The 23,922-nt window shown below is 38.9% G+C and overlaps 2 protein-coding genes across 2 annotated transcripts; both read right to left on the bottom strand.

Annotated features, from left to right (window-relative positions):
- Window positions 1-97: 97 nt before the first annotated feature.
- On the bottom strand, window positions 98-463 carry LOC147489441 (uncharacterized). Its single transcript, XM_086574640.1, has one exon. The coding sequence runs from the start codon at window positions 461-463 to the stop codon at window positions 98-100; it is 366 nt and encodes a 121-aa protein (XP_086430766.1).
- Window positions 464-19,854, bottom strand: LOC147489440 (uncharacterized). Its single transcript, XM_086574639.1, has 3 exons — window positions 19,440-19,854; window positions 775-1,277; window positions 464-649 (listed from the first exon to the last, which is right to left on the bottom strand). Exons 1-3 carry the CDS (start codon window positions 19,852-19,854, stop codon window positions 464-466), a joined length of 1,104 nt encoding a protein of 367 aa, XP_086430765.1.
- Window positions 19,855-23,922: the final 4,068 nt, after the last annotated feature.

Below are 23,922 nucleotides of genomic sequence, written 5' to 3'. Positions count from 1 at the left end.
TCGATTCAATGCGAAGAAGTGCACCTTGATAGGGCAACATATAATTGACCATGACTGAAAACTTCAGTGCGAGGTCAATTCCCACATATTTCACTGATTATCCTTGTGACTTATTTATAGTCATTGAATAAGCAACACGTACAGGAAATTGTCTTCTTGTCATATGGAAAGGAAAATCAAAAGACGACGGCGACAAAGATATCCTTGGAATAAATGCATGATCACCTTCCTTTTCACCAGTTAAAATTCTTGCAAAAAGAACATGTGGCTGACATTGGACCACCATCAAGCGGGTTCCATTGCATAATCCATCTTTGGGAGCAATATTTCGCAACAACATTATAGGACAGCCAACTTTAAGGTTGAGACAAAACGGTGGCAAACCAGCTGGGTCAAGTGAGTTTAGGTACTCATTTGGGTATTGATTAATATTGGCTGGATTGGTTGCATCCTCGTCTGTCATCTAAGTTGCATTAATGTCGTTGACATCATCATTGCGTGCTGATAAAATTGTGCACTCAGTTAAATATTCAGGTGTAACAGTGGAAGCTTTATCAAGCTGAGGATATGTAGTAGAAAATAAGATCTTGAAGATTTGCACATCATCGAATTGTGGAGGGTAGTTCAACTGTCTCGCTTGGGTCAGTTCCTATCTAAGCGAGGCAAGGAGAAAATAGTAATGATATTAGTACGAATAAAAATAGTACACAGAAGGATGCAAATGAATATTAGAATGAAGGAAAATAGTAGAAAGGAAAATGCAAAGTTTGGTACCTCCATTAAGAAATTTGCAAATGCCATATTTGTAGAGTTTCCATTTTCCAATCGCATGTTTTGGGCAAGAGTTAGAACATGAATGTGATTCCAGAGAAAGGAAGAGTGCAAGGAAGCACACACAATCTGTTCCCGAACCCCTCTGGGTATAACTGGAAGGCATTGACGGAAATCACCACCAAGCACCACTGTTATTCCACCGAAAGGTTTATTATTGTCGCGAGTATCCCGGAGTGTCCGATCAACTGCCTCCACACAGAACTTGTTTTGCATTGGGACTTCATCCCAAATAATAAGTTTAGCTTCCCTGAATAATTCGGCATGCATTGAATTCTTACTAAACCCACAAACAAAGGTATCAAGAATATCTATTGGGATGCGAAAAGTTGAGTGAGCCGTACGACCGCCTGCCAACAGTAATGAAGCTATTCCAGATGAAGCAACCATAATAACAATATACCCCTTGATATTGCTCTTTTCTACGTCTTTAGAGTTTGAACTCTCTAAATTGATACAAAAGCAACTCAAGGTTCCTTACTCACAATTTTCGTTTTCGTAAAGCTAAAGTAAGGATTCGAACCAACCTAAAGTCTAGGACAACTACAAATTGGTTGTTACAATTTAGGGAACTAATGAGTAAGGTTATAATACTAATGCTAGGTTTTCTTTCCTACACAACATTAAGAAAAACATTAAAGTTTGAATCATGCACTTAATACAAAAGATAAATTACTAAAGAAAGAAAAGTGGAGAGCTAATCCTCCTCATGTGATACTAACATTTAGTTGTTGATTTGAAAAGTTTATTGATTCTTCCTAGACTCATAGACAAGCCCCTAATGGAAGAAAACTTGATCCCTAGCATCTATGACTCACTTAAGAGCTCATACATGCTAGCAAGTGGAACCAAGCAATGACTTATCTCTAAGCTCATTGCTTTGATTCCTAACTAGACTCTACACCAACTATCATTTTGGGATAGAATGTAGAGCTAGTTGTTCTTCCTAACAACCTACCAAACCAACAACAATTGTTTTTCCCTCACATGAGTTGGATTAACTCCCCAAAAGGGAAGTTAGCTCATGATCCTTGGGACAAGGAAATTACAACTAGAAAAAACAAACAAAAAGAGAGAGAAAGAGGAAGAAGATAAACAATCAAACTCACTTGCTTTTTATTTTCTAGAAGAAAACAAATGTTTCCTCCATTAAAACTATTACAAGCTTCTTACCAAAACTAAAAACTAACTTATGATTTTTTTTTTCACTAAGGAACTAAAATAATGACATGTAAGGAAAGTAAGTCACGGGAGTAAATGGAGTGTCCCCCACCCTTGTCTAATTTCTTCTCCATTTGAGAGAAATCTTATTTCCTCCCACATGAATCATCAAACCACATTAATTCATTTTTATCCACCACATTAAAACAAAGTGACACCTTGCCTTTTTTTCATTAACACCTAATCAATTTATTACATGCAAGGTGTCAACTTTGCACCAATAATTTGTTATTTTTGTCTTGACATGCTCCATGATTGATGACTCATCCAATCTTGTGGCCCCCGCATAGTGGGTCCATGTGCAGATCCATGGAGGTCCGTATTTTGGGCGCTTTTACAACTTCTACCTATCGATTGTTCATCATACGATTGTGAGCAGCTCTCTTGTCGCATTCGGAGTCCTGGTTCGAGAGGTAGGAGCTTTGGAAGTTTGATACTTCTGTGCGGATTTGGAAGAATTCATATATATGCCGTTCCTCGTGCTTTATCGCAGGTTTAACCAATATTTCTATTTTTACTGCAAATACCTACAAAAGTATGAAAACATATTTATTTCATGATTAGTAAACACATAATTAACCAAATTTATATGTCTTAATGGGATTTCATAATACACTTTTGGGTGCTTATCACACTACCCCCAAACAGCACTTTGCTTGTCCTCAAGCAAAGAAGAGACACTAAAATAGATAAGTGGCCAAAAATGTGTAGTCCTAAGCTAATTCTCGTTTCGCAGAGTGCGGTTGCATTGACCATATGCAACAAGGCCTTAAACCACTAGGAATTCCCTAGTGGACGAGTTATAGCCTCGTGAGAGTTTTCCAGAAAAGATACTCACAAACTTCATTTATACTACAACGACTTCGATGTAAACTTCGTTTCCTAAATTAATCTCAGATATCCATACATCTCCTTAGCAGGGAACGAGGATTGATTTCTTTGAAACTCAAGTTAATATGTATTCAATAATTAAAACATCTACATATGATTATTTGTGCAGTGAACTTTTCATTGAAATGTACTAGCAGGGTTGTTTCTGGATCCTTTGGAGAGCATACCTAAATGGGTTCTCACAGGTATGTGTTGAAACACAAATTCACTCAAAATTTTTCCACTCAGGTTTTGTTAACTCCAGTGTGCAGTGGGCACACGTTTCTTTACATCTCAATGACAATCAGAGGAGCCGATGTCGGTCAATCACGTCTACTACTTATTATCACACCACCCTACTCCTAATTGAGCTAGAAGTCTTTATTAGGTATTGTAGGGCTTAGGTGGATAGTGTACAAGAAAATAGAAATGGATAATCAAAATTTACGAGTATGAGAGAATAGGGTCTTCATATATTTACACTAGAGAAATCCTTGTTTTCTTTCCTTCTTTTAACTGATTTTTATAACCTTGTTCTTAAGCCTCTAATGGATTTTTATTATTATATCTTTTTTTTTTTTTTAGATGGCTTAAAAACATGATTCTATTTTTCTTTCCTGAAGCAAGTAACTGACTTTTATTTGGGACAAGTCTTTCTCTTTATTCTTTCCACATTTCACCATATTTCTCATACTCATCACTTAGGTAGGTTCTTTTATTTGGTTTAATAAATGGGTAAGGAATTTTTGGTGAAAGTGAAAGGTTTGATGAACAGTTCAGTGGAGTGACTAGCGGTAAAATGTCGATCCAAAGAAGGCCTAAATTCTCGCCTAGGGTTCGGGTGGTGATCAAGTAAGTAGACGCGTGATTTCTCTAATCGGAAAAACTACTCCTCTATGTCATCACACACAAATCACTCATGTCAAGGTTTTTGGTTAGATTCTCACAGGATTTATAGTTTAAGTAACTAACCGTTGGTTCCAGAAACTTACTGCTATGTACAATCGATGATACTCAGTACATGAATATTCATGAAAAGATGTATAAACTATTGCATACGTATTATCTAAAGTTTCTTAAAAACAAATCCTAATTCGGATACTAATGTGAGATTTCTAGACAATTTTCATCATTGAAAAGTAAACAAGACTTTGTCACTAAGTACAATTATTAATATGAAAATAAAAACTATATACAGGCTACAAGATGCCTAATTTTTTTTACAGGTTTAAAGCACCCCCAAACAGAATGATGCTTAGTCCTCGAAGTATCAATAATTAAAGAGAGAAAGTACCTGAGAACCGTGAGCAAAATTAGGACTAGATTGCTGGAACAGAAAGGTTGGAGAGCATAATATATTATTCGAAAAAGAACAAGAAAATGTTCAATAGCACACTAAACATAGCACACCTAAATAAAAACAATAGCATACTAAACATGAAAAACAATAGCACACCAAGCATAAGGTTTAGCTAGATATATGTACAATGGCAAACTCAAGTTTACCATCCATCCAGGATGTGAAGGTCGGCCCCTCTTTAAGGAAATGCATTTCCTTAGCATCATCGCCTTGATAGATAATAGTCCCGCCAAATTTCGCCCATTCTTTGTCTCCGGATTCCCTCAAATTGGTCTTCATCTTTTTAGTCCTTTGGGTAACATCGAACATGCCTCGTGTCGAAAGGGGCCGCTTCCATTGATGAAAACCTCAATGAGCGAATGATTACGTTTCTTTGGGCACATGGAATCTACCTTGACCCGTCATGAAAAGTGGCTGCAAACCGTGGGAAATGTGTCTTCATGATCCGTGGCGGTGGTAGTAAAAGTATATCTTGATCCCGGTGTGTGAGCTCGTTTCAGGTTGGAGATAACACAACCTAAAATGTTAAATAATGCATGACCCTGAGCTAAGCTAGCCTTGAATACAACGCAAAGCGACCTCATTGGCGAGAAAAAATGCCAATCTCCCATAATGTTTAGGAGTACAAATAACATTGCAGTCCCCATGTTCATGGTCATGCTTGCTAATGGAATGGTGATGTTAGCCATGGCATATGGCCATCTCCTTCTCGTTTGATCTCAAGACCATCACCATAAAATTCGCGCTAAACGCTTTGCCACTGAAAGGAACGGTAATAATTATGATAGATGTAATGCCAAGATGCAGCGGGTTCATGGTATGGAAAGTCCAAAGTTAGGGCAAGTTGTTGTTCGAGAAAAGATATGAAGGTGTGTCACCAACTCGGATTGTGAACCCATCTAAGTAGAAACCATGAGCATGGTTGAATGTTGGTGTGTCTTCCATATTAGCATAAAAGTATGCAGCCAAACTCAGAGAATAAGTTTGGTCAGGTTGAAGAATTAGGGAAGACCACCCAATGTTTGTAATGTAATCATGGAAGAGATGGCCATAGGCATTGGAATCCATCATAGACTGAAAGGATTGCTCAGGAATGAGTTTGGGAGGTACCATGGATGATGAAGATGCAATGTTTGATGAAGATGCCATGGTGGATGAAGTAAAGAAATCGGTAACGATACAGGCAAACTAGATGGAAAAATGAGTATGTAAGAAAATAGACTCTCCTGTAGCACATGTTAAAATTATATTAGTCACAACGGAAATGATGACAATCCTACTAAGCATTGCATACAAAAGAAAACAAAAAGATAAGACAAAATACATAGTATGCTGGAAAAACGTAATAACATATATGATTATATACTTATTGACTTAGTAATATCATGGATTCTTATGTTGATCTTGGAGATGCATATTTTGCACCAGACTGTTTAGGTCTTCTATTTGTTGGCCGAGCTACATCTGAATGTCCCCTTGGCTGGCAGAGAGTGCAGTTTGATTCTCCATAAGGAGAGCGTGATTCTGCAAGGACTGAGGATGAATTCCCATTAGTTCCGCCTGTTCAACATCATGCATTGCTTGACATTCTTGGAAATCCTTAAGAGTTGTAATGATGATATTTTGACGAGCGTGTAGTTCCCTCAAGCCCTGATGAAGAAGTTGAATGCCTTCCATAGGATTAAAAATATTAAACATGGCATTTTCCTCAAAGACATGGTCAGGATTTAAGCTTGGGTCGTGTTGTTCATCTATCTTTGTATCAGGAGTCCAAAAACCAACGGAGTAGTCTGTTTGGAGTACATTTATATGTGCTCTTTGAAGGGGTGTCTCTGGAGAAATTACTGGATAACCCCAACGCATCATAATTTGCGTGACTAAAGTGGGTAGAGGTGCTGACCTTCTTGTTTTCTTGGTGATTACGCTCCAGAGGTGTTGGATTAGACAAAAATCATCTCTTTGAGTCTGCAAAATCCAAAGTAGGTGAAGTTGAGGCTTTGTGACTTCTGATTGGTGTGACGTACCTACCACATTGTGTCCCAACCAGTGGAGCACAACACGTTGATTCTGTTTCAAATAGCGTGGAAGAACACTGTGATGTGTATTTCTGTCTTCGTTATGAGATACGGTAGCTCGTAGTAAAGATTTGGTGGAATCAAATGATGACTCTTGAAAAAGGGACTCCTGGGTATTCACTGGGATTTGAAGTATGTCGGAGAGCATGTCGTTAGTCAACTCCGATCGTCGTCCATAGGCATTGAAGTAGAATTTTCCATTTTCAAATCCGCTAAATTGGTAGAACATCAAAACCAAATCTCGGGAATAACCAGCTACTGAATGATATAGAAGAGGAGTCCATCCGCGACGTATGATTTCGGTGTCAAAATAAGGAGAAAACCGGCCATCTTCGAAAGTTTTTAGGTAGTCTTGTTCAGCCGTTATTTTTCTTGGTTGATCCATTGGTAGTATTACTGAGGGAAGGATAGTAAAAATGTTTGAATAAGAATGGCTGAAAAAGAAGAGATTTATAGCCAATCAATGAGTCTGTACCAAACTGGATTCCAAGTGTAGTTAATGACCCATGTGATAATGAACAGCATCAATGGGGATCCATAGTAAGGCTTGTCATGTCAGATTTCCAAAGACAATTAATGAGATGGTTCAATGTTAGAAAATACGGAGGAAAGTTTCACAGGGTAGTTAGACTTACACGTAATTTCAGAAATGATGATCATAACTCAGTAATAGAATATGGATAGAATAATCGAGCTGCATGTGTGACAAGTGGTATGCGTACCTTGTAGCTTGTATAATCTTCTCTGAACACCATGTGTATTAATTAATTATTTTGGTGAGTTTGGGTTGGTGTTTCTTTATTATTATTATTTATTTATTTTTTTTTTATTTTTTTATTTTTTTTTTTATTTTTTTTTTTTTTTTATTTTTTATTTTTTTAGAGAGGAAAAGACAACTAATATGCACAAATATGAAACTTCTCCATTTAATACGTAACCCGTACAATTGTGTGAGAATTATTTAACACACCATACTAATATACAAAACGACAGACGGAAAGAGAGATAGTTACATAGATCTAGATGTTCTTGATCATGTTATGCATGAGTGACAGCAGAACAATGATAAACACTGTTATCACGAATAGTGTGATAGCCCATTCGCGTTGCTCCTTTTCCCATCGGTCTATTTGATTCATTATGTTCAAGGAATTGAAAATTTGTGAAGAAGAATTTGTGAAGAGTGAGATAAGGGAATGAGTGAAAGTGGAAAGGAGAGTTGTATTTATAACTTGATTTCTGACCGTTGGGCATCTGACCGTTTGGATCAGTCCGTTGGGTTCTGATCGTTTGGCTTTGAGAGTAGGCCCAATGAATCAAGGAGCAAACTCATATTTTTGAAAGTACTATATTCGCATAACATAAATAATTTCTCATTCAAACCGTCTGGAGATACAAAATTATGATAAATCAACCGATATATAATAATTTAGCACTAAAAAAATAAAAATGCAATGCATAAGGGAAATAAACAGACTCGGGGAATCCTCGGGGTTAGCGAGAAGATGAACCCGGTTTTCTCGTCTTCGCCTTACACGAACTTAACTTGAAGCCGGTGGACCGTGCGGAATGTGGCCTATAGGTGTATCAACCGATCTTGGAATTCTTTGCTTGAGTTGCCATCATCATTCTCTGGAACGGCCTTGGCGATTTCTCATTTCTTCTTTGGAAGTCGTTAAGGGAAGTAAGCATCTCTTCTGGCGAAGAAACATCCTGCGCATACTAGTATTCATGTGCCTCCGAAGCGTCCATAGGAGTATTGATTCGGTAGCATGGTATCTTCATTAAAACGGTCAGTGGTAAAGGAGGAGGAGGAGGTGCGTTATCATGCTCAATGTCATCTCTAGCTACCGGGTCCCGGTGGTCTAAAACACAAGTCTCAAAAATTCCAAAATTCTCGAAAGACCTTGTTTCAATGAAAGGAGTAAGCGGATTGGAACCCTAAGTTAAGCATAAAATTTGAGTAACAAAGTACAAAAGAGGAGGCGACACTTTTGACGCCAGCGATCGTAAGAATATGGCCCAGAAATGGACCATACGAGAAAGTGTTCTTCCTCTCCGTAGGATCCACGGCGGGTGTAAGAAAGTCTTGATGTTCACATCGGGCGTCTTTGAAGTTCCAATGGCGTTATGCGCCATCCATTGAGTGGCGGCTAATTGGTTCCGTCGGCGAATCTTTGGTACCTTGATTCGAGCGGTGTTGTACTCTCCCTCGAAGCGTGTCAAACATCAAATCCCTGGAGTGGTGGGATATTACGACAATAACTTGGTCGGACTATCGAAATTTATCGAAATCTATGCGGTATTCAAAATCAACTCCAGCGTGAGTTCACGTTCCAACCCATCTGCCGTAATCCAAAATTCGTCACCCCAGAAACCTCCATTGTTGTAAAATTTCAACACTAAATCTTCGGAGTACTGAGCTGGAATTCGGTGCAATAGATATTCCCACTCTCTACTAGCAATTTCTTCATCGAAAAATGGGTGAAACATCCCGGAATTGTAGAGATTTCTGAAATTTCGCTCAACTGTGATTCTCCTTCGTGCTGCCATAGCGCGGTGTAGATGATCTTTTGAGGGTGCAAATAGCAAGAGGAGGTGGAGGAAGGGGGTTGAGTTTGGTGTACTTTGGCCCAGCGTCTTGCGGTCGAATTCACACTGCCTTTGTCGCCCAGTGATGATGTGGGGGGACCAAGATCCAATTTTTGTGGAAGAAGAAATGAGAGGGGTGGACGCGTGGGTGCCTCGCACGTGGGCTTTGTACCCGGATTTTTTATTTTTTGGTCGGGTCAAAATTTTGGCCCAAGCCCAAATGAATATCAGAAATTCCTTTTATGTCTTGAAATGTTCCGAAATTTCAAACGTGGAAATTCGATTCGTTTCAACTCCAAATTGAACGGATGAGATATCAAAACGATCGGCATTAAAAATGCCATCCACTAGAATATGAAAAAAAATCACATTAAAAAAAAAAAAAAAATTTACTAACTTTGGTTTTTATTTATTTACACTTTTATATACAAATGTACAAGTCGAGAAAGAGCGTGTCAACAACACCGAAGTCCAAATAAAACAACACATCACAACAAAACTTTCGGGCAACTTTCATGTGCGGCTCTGGGCGAACCCAATCCAGCCGGGCGTGGCTTAACCTTTATGTTTTGGGGGCCTAGGGTTTTGGGCCGGTACCATCCTTGACCAATGTGCAATGGTCTAATAATAATATTACCCTTAGTACATATGGTATAGCCTCAAAACCGCCCAAAAACAGTCACATAGAAAAACCGATCGGGGTTGGCACGGTGGAATCCATTGCCCGTCTGAACTAGGAAATGTCCGATGGTGCATATCACGACTCTCTTTGGGCACCATGCTGGGTGCTAATAAAAAAAAAAAAAAAAAAAAGTATATACATGTTGAGTCTTTTTACGTCAGATCCTCAAGACGAATGTGAGTCTTTTAACGTCAAATCCTCAAGACGATTGTGAGTCTTTTAACGTCAGATCCTCAAGACGAATGTGAGTCTTTTAACGTCAGATCCTCAAGACGATTCCCAACCTGTGGGAATAACGGGACGACGACGAAGTTTATCCTGCTGAGTTGGTGTCGGACAATAATATACCTTATACCGGCTCATCTCGGATAGAAGATCAAGACCTGGACAGAAAGGAGTTTGACAGTTCATACACCACCCCATCCTTTTTGCACGTCGCTTTCTAGCAAAAGTACTACGACCATTACCAATTCGAGATGGGTGAGATTTACACCAAATGATGAGTTGGAGTTCGCGAGGAAGAGAATAGAAAAGGGAAGAAAAAGAAGGATTTGAAATTTTTGTACCCATTGTTTTCCATGATGCACGTTTTGCTAGATTATCGAAGACATTTATACTTTCGGTTCAAGAGTAGAGTTTTGTGGACTAAGGTTCCGGCGCTTTGCAACCACACACTCTAGGGATTTTTAGAAAAGAAATAGAAGGGGGCGGCTACCCTAATGACATACTTTTCCCGTTTAAATACATGGAAAGAAGTACACCAAATGAATCTATTAGTCATTGTAGATTTGGATCATTGAGAAGAGTCTCTTCGACATTTGGAGAGCGCCACTCATGATAATGTTTAAAGTGGCCATTTACTTGAAATTCGCTACCATCATTTACATTTTTCACGAGATAGCCCCATAAGGGGTGACAAAGAGAGATGAAAGGACCGGACCATCGAAGTTTTTAATTTTCCGGAAAAATGTGTAATCTTGAGTTGTACATCAAAACTTTTTGACCGACTTTGAACTCTTTTCTCAATATGTGCTTGTCATGCACTCTTTTCATGTTGGCTTTATAGGATTTCGAGATCATAGGCATCACTCGAATTTCCTCAAGCTCGTTTAACTGCAATTTTCTCTTTTAAGCTGCCACTTTAGTGTTATAATTGAGACTTTTGATGGCCCATAGAGCCGCGGTGCTCAAGTTCAACCGGCAGATGACAAGGTTTTCCAAAAACGAGGCGATCCGAGAGACATCCCTATAAGTGTCTTAAAAGATGTTCTGTATGCCCACAAGGCATCAGATAATCGTAGAGACCAGTCTTTCCTAGATGGATTGACAGTTTTTTCCAAAATGGATTTGATTTCTCGATTAGAGACTTCTACTTGACCACTGGTTTGAGGATGGTACGGAGTTGCCACTTTGTGCGTGACTCCATATTTCTTTACTAATGATTCAAAAAATTTATTACAGAAATGTTTTCCCCCGTCACTAATTAATTATAGCTTTTGGAACACCAAATCGAGAGAAAATATTTTCTTTTACGAACAAAACAACCGTTTTATGATCGTTAGCACGACATGCCAATGCCTCAATCCATTTTGACACATAGTCAACTGCTACAAGTATGTATAGGAAGCCATGAGAATTTGGAAATGGACCCATGAAGTCGATGCCCCATACATCAAAGATTTCCACAATTAGAATGGGATTTAAGGGCATCATATTGCGTTGAGTAATGCAACCTAATCTGGCGGCAAATGATTGCATGCTTTGCAATGCTCATGTGCATCTTTAAACGGTGTTGGCCAATAAAAAACCACATTGTAGAACCTTGGCCGTAGTTTTTCTTACCACTAAAATGACCACCACAAGATTGTTCATGGCGGAAGGATAACACATCGTTGTGTTCCCGGTCGGGAATGCAACGCCGGCGGATTAGTTAGGTCCGAACAATACTTGAAGAGGTAGGGATCATCCCAGAAATAGAATTTCCGCAGTGGATAAAAACTTTTTCCGGTCATTCTGAGACCAAGATAAAGGGACTTCCTCGGTAACTAAGTAATTTACTATGTATGCGTACCAAGGGGCGAAAAAATAGAGTACAAGTGTTCATCCCGAAAGGAATCCGCGGATATAGGTTCGGTGATCGATATCAACATCACTGACAAGTCTTGATAAATGGTCTGCAACCACATTTTCGCTACCTTTTTTATCTCTAATTTCGAGAGTAAACTCTTGCAAAAGGAGAATCCATCGGATCAACCTTTGTTTTGCATATTTTTTCGCTAATAGATAACGAAGTGCCGCATGGTCAGTGTAGACAATAGTTGGAGAACCCACTAGGTAAGGACGAAACTTATCCAACGCATATACAACGGTGAGAAACTCTTTCTCAGTGGTGGTATAGTTACGTTGAGCTTCATTAAAGGTTTTACTCACATAGTAAATGACAACTGGCTTATCTTTTCGGCATTGCCCTAGTACAGCTCCTATAGCATAGTCGCTTGCGTCACACATTAATTCAAAAGGTTTAGACCAATCGGTGGTTGAATTATGGGAGGCGGTAGTTAATCGCGGTTTTAATATCTCAAAGGCTTGTTTGCAACTGAAACTGAAATAAAAAAGGCATCTTTAAGCGGGGAGATTGGTTAAAAGGTCTAGCAACCTTTGAGAAATCTTGAATAAATCTCTATAGAAACCTGCGTGTCCTAAGAATCTTGCCGAATGTCTTGAACTGTTTTTGGTATAGGAAGTGAAGCAATTTTTTCTATCTTAGCTTTGTCGACTTGATTCCGTCCTTTGAAGCGATGTGTCCTAAAACTATTCCTTTAGTAACCATGAAATGGCATTTTTCCCAATTAAGAATAAGGTTTTCTCTTCACAACGTGTAAAGACCTTTTCAAGATTTGATAAACAGACTATCGAAAGAATCTCCATAAATTGAGAAGTCGTCCATGAATACTTCCATAAACCGTTCAACCATATCACTGAAAATATGAAGCATGCGGCGTTGGAAAGTACGGGTGCATTGCAAAAAAAGGCATTAGCCTATATGCAAATGTACCAAATGGACGTGTGAGCGTTGTCTTTTCTTGATCGTGGTCTATGACTATCTGAAAATAACTTTGAATAACCATCAAGAAAGCGATAATAGGCATGACCGGCTAAACGTTCGAAAGCATCGATCGATGAATGGAAGTGGAAAGTGATCCTTACGAGTGGCGGCATTAAGTTTGCGATAGTCAATGCATATTAAGCCATTTCTTTGGGATCTGGCGGAAATGCATTCATCTTTATCATTTCGCTGAAAACCGGTGAATGCCGATTTCTTTGGAACTACGTGTAATGCGGGACTCACCCAAACACTATCGGAGATAGGGTAAATAATACCCGCATCTAGTAATTTTAACACTTCTTCTTGGACCACATCTTTCATGGTAGGGTTTAGCTATTAACGTGGTTCACGCGCGACGTCTTAGCATTTTCTTCGAGGTGTATCACGATGGGTGCACACATTAGGTTCAATGCCTTTAATGTCATTGAGGGACCATCCAATAGCGAGCGATCTTTGTTGAATGACATTAATTAAACGAGCTTCGATCGTCGATCAATTGTAAAGAAATAATAAGCGGGTGGCGACCATCCGCATCAAGTCATGCGTATTTTAATTCGAAGGAAGAGGTTTTAAATCGGGGGTGGGCGGAGTGGGTATTAAAGATTCTTGAGGAAGGTCATCATCCATGCGATAAGCATTGATGATCATCCAACTTACTTGACATCAACATTTGTAGGGTCAAAATAATGAATGCTTGACTCTAATAACTCATTTACTTCTTGTGTATAATCATCGTCCTCAAACTCAGATTCACTAAAGAAAAGAAATTGGTACACTTCATCTTCAGGAAAAGAGTTTGTGAAATACTCTTGCGGAATGTTGTCAACCCTGTTGACCTCACCATCAATGTCAGGCTCTGGAAGTTGTTTCATCAACTTGAACACATTCACCTCGACCGAAAGATTTCCGAAGGACATGGTCATGGAACCATCTCTACAGTTAATAAGAGCATTAGCGATTGGCGAGGAAACGGGCGTCCCTAAGATGATAGGAATGGAATCACATGCAACTTCATCCAAAATAACAAAGTCTACGGGATAGAAGAAATCTTGGACTTTTACAAGGGCGTTTTCCACATTTCCTTTTGGATACTTTATGGAACGATCGGCTAACTGGTAGAGTCATGGTGGTAGGTTTGAGCTCATGAAGACCTAGTTGTTTAAATAAATAATATGGAAATAAGTTCACACTAGCTCCTAGGTCTAGTAGTCAGTAGATGATGTATTTGTCACCTAAGGTGCATGGAACCGATTGGTCTACCAAGGTCCTTGTATTTTACTATACCATTGTGTTCGGTGGAGGGAAACCGCTCGATGAGGAACGGCTTGTTGAGGAACATTAGTTCTCCTTTTGTAGTGCACATATCTTTCAGAAATTTTGCATGTTTTGGTAATAGTTTTAAGGCATCGAGAAAAGGTAAGTTGATTGTTAAATTTTGAAAAGTCTCTCGAATTTCAAAAGAAATTCTCATCGGGTTTATTCTTTGCCAAGCGTCACAGGAAACGGTGCCTTAGGGCGGAATTTGGCAAAGGGGTCTACTTGCTTGTTTCCTACATTCGGAGGTGTTGACTTTGTTGAATCTGGGAATCTTCCGTAGGTTCATTATTAGAAATAGATTCCTTGGAACCCTCTTTTTCCTTTGGTTGATCATCCGCATACATATCGATTGTCCACAGTTTTTCAGATCGTAGAGTAGTGATTGCATGCACCTCACCTTGGTTCGGGGGTTGCTTGTACCGGGGCATTGGTGAGTTCAAAGGTCGTGTTTTTTGGTTTAGGGTTTGGAACTGCTTGCAGCGAAACACGCCTTCGACTCTTTTCTTCGCCAATTCTTTGAAGTGATTGTTGGATAGACGCGTTAAAATTTGAGGCTGTTGGTTCATGTAAGCTAAGAAAGTCTCGTTTGTCCTATCTGAAATGGGTTCTGCGCGGGTTGTTACAAAAAAGTAGTTTCACGATTATTCTTTGAGAAGTTGTTGATTATAGTTGGGATCTGGATTAGCTGGAACAAGGCTGCGGTTGGTTTGATAGTTTGCATTGGAATTATTTTGAAATTGACCTTGTTGGTACTGTTGATTATTTCCTTGGCGGTATGGAATAAAATTGTTGGTAGGCCGAACAGGTGGATTAGCGAAACCTGGAGGAGCCCCCATTTGTTGGTTATTTTGGCGCCAAGCGAAATTCGGATGTTGTCTCCACGGTGCATTGGGAATGTTGAATGCACATGCCTCCTCCGATTGTTGAGTAGGGGAAGCATACAACAAGGGACAATATGCATCAGGATGGTCAGGACTAAGACAAAGGACACAAGGGGCGGTGTCAACGTTCATGACTGGTTTTGGTAGTTGATCGTTTACTTGAACTGCAAGGGCATCTACTTTTTTAGTTAGGGATTCTATCAAATTTTTTATTTCGGGATCGGGTTTTACCTCAAAAATAGATGTGGCCTTTGTAACATTGTCCTTTGATGACCGAGACGACTCAGTGTTACCCCAGTGTGTACCTTTTTTCGCTTGTTTTTCAAGAAAAGTATAAGCTTATGTAGCTCCTTTGTCCATGAAGCAACCGCCGTTCATTATATCAAGAGTTTCTTTTTGATGATCAGAAAGACCATTAAAGAATGAACGAACAAGGACAACTTTGTCCAGTTGGTGATGAGGACATTCTAACGAAGATCGATAAAAGCGACTCCATGCTTCGTAAAAGGATTCATGAGGATTTTGACGAAAAGAATTGAATTTTCTCAAGCATTTCAGGTTGTTTTTTTCTCGAGTGTAAAATTGAAGCATGAAAGCTTGAACTAGTTTATTCCATGTGTCTATGGATTTGTGTTGGCTGTTGTCCCGCTAGCCAAATTGACGTTTTTTCCGCTAAAGTGAATGGAAACAGTCGAAGCAAGAGTTGTTCCTTAGAGACTGCTGGATGGTGAAATGTTGTTGCCACTTGTTGAAGCCTACGAAGATGATTGTAAGGTTTTTCGTGCTCCAAACCATGATATATAGGTAACAAACTGAAAACGTTTGGTGGGATACGAAAATCACCAACAATGTCTTCAAGTTTGATGCAGGAAGAAGGTCCTTCCTATAATGCAGTATAGAAGTCCGAGAGGGGCTTCTCTGCTGGTGGAGGATCGTCGGCCATAATGACAGAAGTTGATGGCGACGAAGGATTGTGATGAAGGTAATTAGTAGAAGAAGAACAATTTTTAGGTGAGAACTTACGCAATTGCTTATCGTATTTTTTCGACGATAGGTATGTTCAATTTCTTTAGTGGAACCCGGACCTTAATCTCATGCAAGCATAAAATTAGATCTAACTTACGTAAGGAATTTAGTAGGACTCGAATTTTATTATTATCTTAAGCATTAGGGTTTAACAACATATGCCTAAGCTCTTTGCTAACGAGCGATGAAGCTAGGAATACGTGTGCATAAACCAACAGCCAGGTCACAAGAGAGATATGAGGGAGGCTTTCCGTGCAAGCACGGTTCTAATTAAGTAACCTCAATCTTTCAAGTTTCCTAGACACCATTGGAATATGATTAAGATTTATGGGATTAAAATTTATGCAAAGGCGGTATTAATTTTAATTTAATTTTTTATTATTATTATTATTATTATTATTATTATTATTTTAAAGATTTATGCAAGGGTGAAAATACAAACATGCAAATACAATCTACTCATACAATACTAAGTGCAGTAGCATGTGAAGGTACTCTACTCATACGTATAACTATACGAATAGGCAGGCTTGTGTCATCGATAAATATTTCCATACGTACAGGCAAATATACATCAGTAATACGTATATGTATGCTAATTTGTAAATCGATATTACGTAAATGTATATCAACAATAACAGTCAAATTTGAATCACTCATACGTATCTAAATACATAAGCATCTTGGATATAGTATACATCTTGCGGATAAATACGACAAAACTAAACATGCAAGGTATTATATATAAACTAAAATACGACTCTTGTATTGCATAATAATTCGATTTCGACAATACTCATTGAGATTGCGAATGTCATATAGAGAGCAGTTTTACCTCGTAGGGTTTAGAAACAACTTACCCAACTCAGATTTTAACCCTTGTTGGAATGTTCTCCTCTTTCTTGACAAAACCGACTTATTAGACAATACCGTGTACGTATACGTAGAGAAATATTAAACATGTAACAAGAAACATTTATACATAGAAAGACATATACCCATGCAAAACAGTACCATTAATATGTAAATATACATTAATATGCAATTCATGTCCGTGTAATCGTATATAAATATTTACCGGTGTACGAACTTGATTCATGCATAATTCTAGGCTAAAACTTAAATAATAATCCATAAATTTTTCCTAATACCATATACATGGCATACATGCAGAAAAAAACATAAAAAAAAAAAAAATACAATAATACTGAAATTTTGGAACCTGTAGCTTCCCGCTTTTCCGCCCTTGAACTGAAACAAACGATTCAATCCGTCGACGCGATTAATCCCAAAGGATTATCGAATTTTTCAGTCATGTACGATATATTAGGCCCGGAAATGGATCAAGGTAAATCGAGATGATCTTTGGTGGTTGAACAGGGAAAGAAACAAGCAATTTGACTCGCTTACAACGCTGGTCACACTCACAAGACGCTGACTCTACACACAGCGCCGCGCGTGTCAAGTAATTTAGAATAAGTTCAAATTTTTACAGAAGTCTTATAATCGCCCGCAATTAGCTTTCCCAGTCTTAACTTTTGGTACCTGGAAGTGGAACGTAAAATCCGTGAGCGAACAGGTTGTTTACGAGACAAAATCCGAAAAAATTAACAAAAACGTAAGAACGAAAGAAAAGGAAAGAAAGAAAGAGAATGGGGGTTCCCCCTTGATGCAACTTCCTATCTGTAGCACAAGTCCTATGGCTTTAGAACAGCAGCGGCGCCATTTGATATATGCTTCTTTACTACTACTTAGAGGTTTGAACTCTCTAAATTGATACAAAAGCAACTCAAGGTTCCTTACTCACAATTTTCGTTTTCGTAAAGCTAAAGTAAGGATTCGAACCAACCTAAAGTCTAAGACAACTACAAATTGGTTGTTACAATTTAGGGAACTAATGAGTAAGGTTATAATACTAATGCTAGGTTTTCTTTCCTACACAACATTAAGAAAAACATTAAAGTTTGAATCATGCACTTAATACAAAAGACAAATTACTAAAGAAAGAAAAGTGGAGAGCTAATCCTCCTCATGTGATACTAACATTTAGTTGTTGATTTGAAAAGTTTATTGATTCTTCCTAGACTCATAGACAAGCCCCTAATGGAAGAAAACTTGATCCCTAGCATGTATGGCTCACTTAAGAGCTCATACATGCTAGCAAGTGGAACCAAGCAATAACTTATCTCTAAGCTCATTGCTTTGATTCATAACTAGACTCTACACCAACTATCATTTTGGGATAGATTGTAGAGCTAGTTGTTCTTCCTAACAACCTACCAAACCAACAACAATTGTTTTTCCCTCACATGAGTTGGATTAACTCCCCAAAAGGGAAGTTAGCTCATGATCCTTGGGACAAGGAAATTACAACTAGAAAAAAAAACAAAAAGAGAGAGAAAGAGGAAGAAGATAAACAATCAAACTCACTTGCTTTTTATTTTCCAGAAGAAAACAAATGTTTCCTCCATTAAAACTATTACAAGCTTCTTACCAAAACTAAAAACTAACTTATGATTTTTTTTTCACTAAGGAACTAAAATAATGCCATGTAAGGAAAGTAAGTCAAGGGAGTAAATGGAGTGTCCCCCACCCTTGTCTAATTTCTTCTCCATTTAAGAGAAATCTCATTTCCTCCCACGTGAATCATCAAACCACATTAATTCATTTTTATCCACCACATTAAAACAAAGTGACACCTTGCCTTTTTTTTCACTATTAACACCTAATCTAATTTATTACATGCAAGGAGTCAACTTTGCACCAATAATTTGTTATTTTTGTCTTGACATGCTCCATGATTGATGACTCATCCAATCTTGTGGCCCCGCATAGTGGGTCCATGTGTCTTTATTCGATGGCGGTTCGGTATTTTGGGCGGTTTACAACTTCCCGCCTATCGTAGAGTTCATCACCTGATTGTCCGAAAGCACTCTCTTGTCGCGATTCGAGTCCTGGTTCGAGAGGTAGGAGCTTTGGAAGTTTGATGCTTCTGTGCAGATTTGGAAGAATTCATATATATGTCGTTCCTCGTGCTTTATCGCAGGTTTAACCAATATTTCCATTTTTACTGCAAATACCTGCAAAAGTATGAAAAATATTTATTTCATGATTATTAAACACATAATTAACCAAATTTATATGTCTCAATGGGGTTTCATAATACACTTTTGGGTGCTTATCACCCCTCAGCACGACACGTAGCAGCGATTGTGTTGTAGACAAAAGTTTTGCCTGTTCCCGCTTCTCCATTCAAAAAAATTAGCTTCCCTTCATCTTTGGAAACCGAATCTATCACTGCTTTATACGAGAATTCTTGCTCTGCATTAAGGAGTACCTTGTTGCTATGTGTTTTTTTCATTTTGAGGGTCAAACTGAAATTACCGTTGGTCATATATGAGATGATTTGCAACAGCTAAGTTCCATCTGGAAGTTAACAGAGGCATCGGCATCGGAGGGAAATTAGCTAGTGATTTACCTGACTCTATTAGAATCTTATTTAAGAGAAATAAATCGTAATCTTGCACTTCAGCAGGGGTAGGTTCTTGAATGTTGAACAGTGTTCGAAGCTTGTGTGGAAGGTCATCACATATATTTTCCCAGAAATCATGCCATAGTGTATGGGGTTGCAAAGGATTACACTCTGCGAGAATAACACAAAATAGTTGGTGAAGATGATATCCAGTTTGCATAATTGCAGCCTCTTGTAGACATTGCACCCATTCACTGTCATCCTCCAGAAGTCTGCGTGCAACACAGGCATCTTTGAAAGTTGGAAGTAGAGGACCATTTCCGATCCTCTTCAAATCATCAAATGAATGGGGTCCTTTTACAACCGTGAGAAGTAAGCGCAAGTAAAATCGCTCACCGGAGTTAGGACTGGCAAAATACATTCTACCAATAGCAAATCTTCCTTCTTGTCTCCTGTATGTCCAAGTCTGTGATTGTTTGTTCCAGACGTAGTATTCTGGGAACTCTTGATAAGTGAGGTTGTTTGCTCTTGGATCTTATGCACAACACTAAAAGAAGGCAGTCAAAGTTGACTTCTGACACTCAGCTCTTGATAATATATCATTTACTGATTTGTCTGCTTTATAAACTATGCGGTGCATTCCGGAAGATGAAGTGCCAAGCATACAACTGTGGAAATCTCCTCGTGCAGATGGAAACTTAACAACCTCCAAACAGCTTCAGGGGGTCCAATGTATCTCGCATCCAAGTATTGTTAGATCTCATCCAAGTCACTGTACACCATTGTTGTCATGTCATGCCCTTTAAATATATACTTGTGAATGTATTTAACACAACGGATCCCAGCACAAACTTCGACATTAATGTGGCGGTTGAACATTTTAGAAAGATAAGAATTATAAGGAACAACATCCCTATTATCAACTGTATGCCCTCTCACAATATATGATCTACCATTGTCACGACGACGGTAGATAGGATATCCATCTTTATCCAAGGTGGTAACATCTGCAAAAGTCCTGGGGTAGTGATGCTTGCATTGACCATTTACCATGCACGGAGAGTTAGGATTTTTTAGTCCACATGGACCATGAACCATACATGTGAGGACGGTCTAAAACAAATCAGGTTCGGCTGCTGGATCAGGAAACTCTGCACATACAATGCGATTAACCTGAGCAGGTACGCGGATCTTGTCGGAATGTTGAAGATATATAAGTGCATGCATATGTGGCAACCCGCGTTTTTGAAACTCAATGGTGTAGACATGTGCAACTGCATTACCAAGCACACCTTTTTTTTTTAATTTCCTTCATCAAGGCCATTCGCTTTAGTTCAAAGGCACAGACCACCACCTCAGGTCGATGAGTTGTGGTTTGGTGCGTAGACAATGCATCAACAACTTCCTCCTAGTGTGGGTTTGCAGTCATAGTGAGAAATATATCAGGATGCTTATTGTAACGCATGATGGCCATGGAATCTTGAAAAATTTCAAACATGTGCCTTGGGCTGCCGACACAAGATGTTGGTAAGACCACTCGTCTTCCTATTTGGTTTGGGTTGAAAGCTTCAGCTGCGACATCAGTGATACCTTGATAAAGTTCGGCCCGAAGCTTGTCTTGTTGTTACCTGTAATATCTCATTTTGTTTTGTTCAGTCACTGCCCACCCATCGACCACAAACTCTTGGAACAGTTTGTGCCCTCGCAAGATTGCAGAATATTCTCCAGGGCGTTCAAACAACCGATAAGAATAGAAATCCATCTGTGTCAATCGGTCATTAGTGGCTGCTGTAGTTAAATTGTTTAAACGTCTCATGTCAGGTGACCACCCAAGATCTCCTGAAGGAAACATTAGCACATAATGCAAAGGCAAGTAAGCTAGATGACATTCACTGATTTGCATGAATTCTTGCCCTCCTTTAAGATAGATGACAATATCTCACATGCTTCCCCGTTCGCTGCCATACCTAGGTAAAATGATAGCAATCTCATCTGCGGTTGGCAAATTGTAATGGCATCTATCTCTAGTAGCACTGTAATGCAAATACGTGGGGACGTTGAAGTTATCACCATGGTCAAGAGAGGCAGATCTAAGAACATCGTATGCATGGTGGAAAATAGTAGAGAAATGATTATACTAGAGCATAGTTTCATGAATGATTTTAAGAACATCTGTGTTCAAACCCGGATTACGAAGTTGACGTAACTCCAATGCAGCACTGGGATCATATATGTAAAGTTGAGAGTAATTTGGCTGCCGCCCAGAGTCAGGAATTAAAGCTCTAGTCCTATGACGCAGCTGACCATGGATAGTAAAAGGTTGTGGACCTCGTCCAGTAAACACACGCTCATTTCCTCCAAGGCTCATAAATGCAAAAGCTTGATTGTATTGCCTCATGTACTTGCGAAATGACTTTGACTTGCGATCATTTCCATCATATAGAGCTTTAAGAGCTTGTGGCAATGGTCGTAGTGGAGGAAATTTGACTTTCCCTTGCAAACAGCAAGTCCCAAATCGAGGATGTGATAATGATGATTTGGTTAGCCGTTCATCCATCCAATAGAGTGCATTACAAAATGGGCATTGAACATCCATCCTCCCTAAGGAGTGTCTTCCTTGTTCAATCAGACGATCAGCAGGAATATTGTCAGCTTCATCTTCATCATCACTGATGTCAGCATTATTAGCAGAAATTGGACGGTCAAAACCATTATGGTGAACATCCTCACAGTATTGTGCAGGATCTCCAAATGGTTGTGGTCTGTATGAGAAAAGAATTATTTAGACAAAGGAGCTAATTTTTTTGAATTCTTGTTTTAATAAATGTGAAGAAGTATACCGTGAATTTCGGGTAGTTGATGATGATACAGAAGTTGAAGCTGCATTTGACGAAAGTGGTATTGTATGGACTAATGATGAGGTAGTAGACATGCAGCTTCGCGCACTGCGAAGAATGTAGAAGAATATTATAGTTTTTTTTTAAATGTAAACCAGGAATAACCAAGAGAAAGGTGCATTGAACCCCGTACTAACCTTGCATTTTGGTGAGTCCGCGTTGGCACGAAGATCTCATTGTTTTGATTTATTGAATCAACATGGGCACTTGATGCGACATGTTCTTCGGGGAGCGTAAACAACCTGACAAGATTAAGGAACGATAGAGATTTCTGAAGAGACTTCGAAAAGAAGAAAGCGCCTCTGCATGGTGTCGCATGAGGTGTAACTGTAGTACTTTGTGCTCGCCGCCCGTTAGATTTAGATGGAGTTCGTGGAAGTGAAGGAGAGGCATTTAATGCTGAACCTATCAGCTGGTGGCTAATGACATGATGCGTGAGTGCTTGTACACCTCGGTTAGCGAAGTCTGAGATGCCTTTCTTTTTAGTGATCCTTTCTCTTTCCCTTCGAGCACGCTGTCCTAGTATTGCTTTTGTTAGTTCTATCTCTTTGTCGGAGAAAGGGGTTGTTCTCTTAAGTAGACGGATGGGGAGAAAGAGGAATAAATTAGATATGAATAAAGCAGTAAATGGTAGTTATAATTTAAAAAAAAAATGTGGACTAGAAGGATATGAATAAAGCAGTAAATGGTAATAAACAAAAAGAACGTAAGCGGGGAAATAAATACAATAGTCAGAAGCAAGAAATACCGAAAAGCCAGGAGGCGGTTGAAGATTGAGCCTATCTTGGGGGGCTATTTCTTTGTTGCTTTGCTTAGAAGGGTCCAAAGGGCGTTTCCCTTTGTCGAGAATTGGTTGCGTCGGAAGCTATATAAACCAAATAAGCAGTTCAAAAGAAATGATAATGAACGGACAACATAAGCATTTATTGGAGCCAGGTGATAGGATTACCTGGGAGCGAGCAGGTCTTTGAGGAGTAGGTGGTTGGAGGAAGAGTCTATCTTGGACAGGAACAAAAATTTGTTTTTTCTTATTTGATTGATCCTTAGAATGGTCCATTGGACGTTTACCCTTATCCATGCGATCCTGTAGAATATAAAAAGATAAATAAGCGCAAAATGGAAGTTTGGACTTTGCAATGGGCGCGTGGCGATATCTTGAAATGCGTACCATGGAACCATAGAAAGTCAAAGCGGGAACTGTTGTTTTGATATCGAAAAGCTCACGGAAAAATACAAAACACATTAAATCAAGGTGCACTTCATAGTTTGTTGACACATTGGTCAACAAGTCAAGTTGACACTATATTTGATCTACAAAACAAATTCGTCAAGTCTAGCTGACACTATATTTGATCTATAATAAAAGTATCGACAGTGTAATTGATATACCAAGTCAAGTTGCTAAGTTAGTTGAATCAAGTCAGACTTGTCCAAGTTTGAATTCATTTGCGCCTTTTTTATTATGTTTGGTATGTTATCCATTAGTAAGAAAAAACTGTTGTAGAAAAACTAACCTCAAAGAAGGTGTGGAATCAATCCTGTACTTCTGCTTTTTAGCATATTCAGCCATGTCAAGCTCATAAAGTTCTTTT

Source organism: Coptis chinensis, chromosome 7 (assembly GCF_015680905.1).
Source record: "Coptis chinensis isolate HL-2020 chromosome 7, ASM1568090v1, whole genome shotgun sequence".
Taxonomy (NCBI): Eukaryota; Viridiplantae; Streptophyta; class Magnoliopsida; order Ranunculales; family Ranunculaceae; genus Coptis; species Coptis chinensis.
Note: the sequence above shows the minus strand (reverse complement) of the source record. Positions and strands in the feature narration are given on the sequence as shown.

Excerpts from the sequence above, each read along its gene's own strand:
- LOC147489441 (XM_086574640.1), bottom strand. The coding sequence starts at position 463 with ATGACAGACGAGGATGCAACCAATCCAGCCAATATTAATCAATACCCA.
- LOC147489440 (XM_086574639.1), bottom strand. The coding sequence starts at position 19,854 with ATGTATTTTGCCAGTCCTAACTCCGGTGAGCGATTTTACTTGCGCTTA. Across the intron at positions 1,278-19,439 it reads TAAGATTCTAATAGAGTCAG|AGAGTTCAAACTCTAAAGAC; the intron begins GTAAATCACTAG and ends GTATCAATTTAG. Across the intron at positions 650-774 it reads TTGCAAATTTCTTAATGGAG|GAACTGACCCAAGCGAGACA; the intron begins GTACCAAACTTT and ends TCGCTTAGATAG.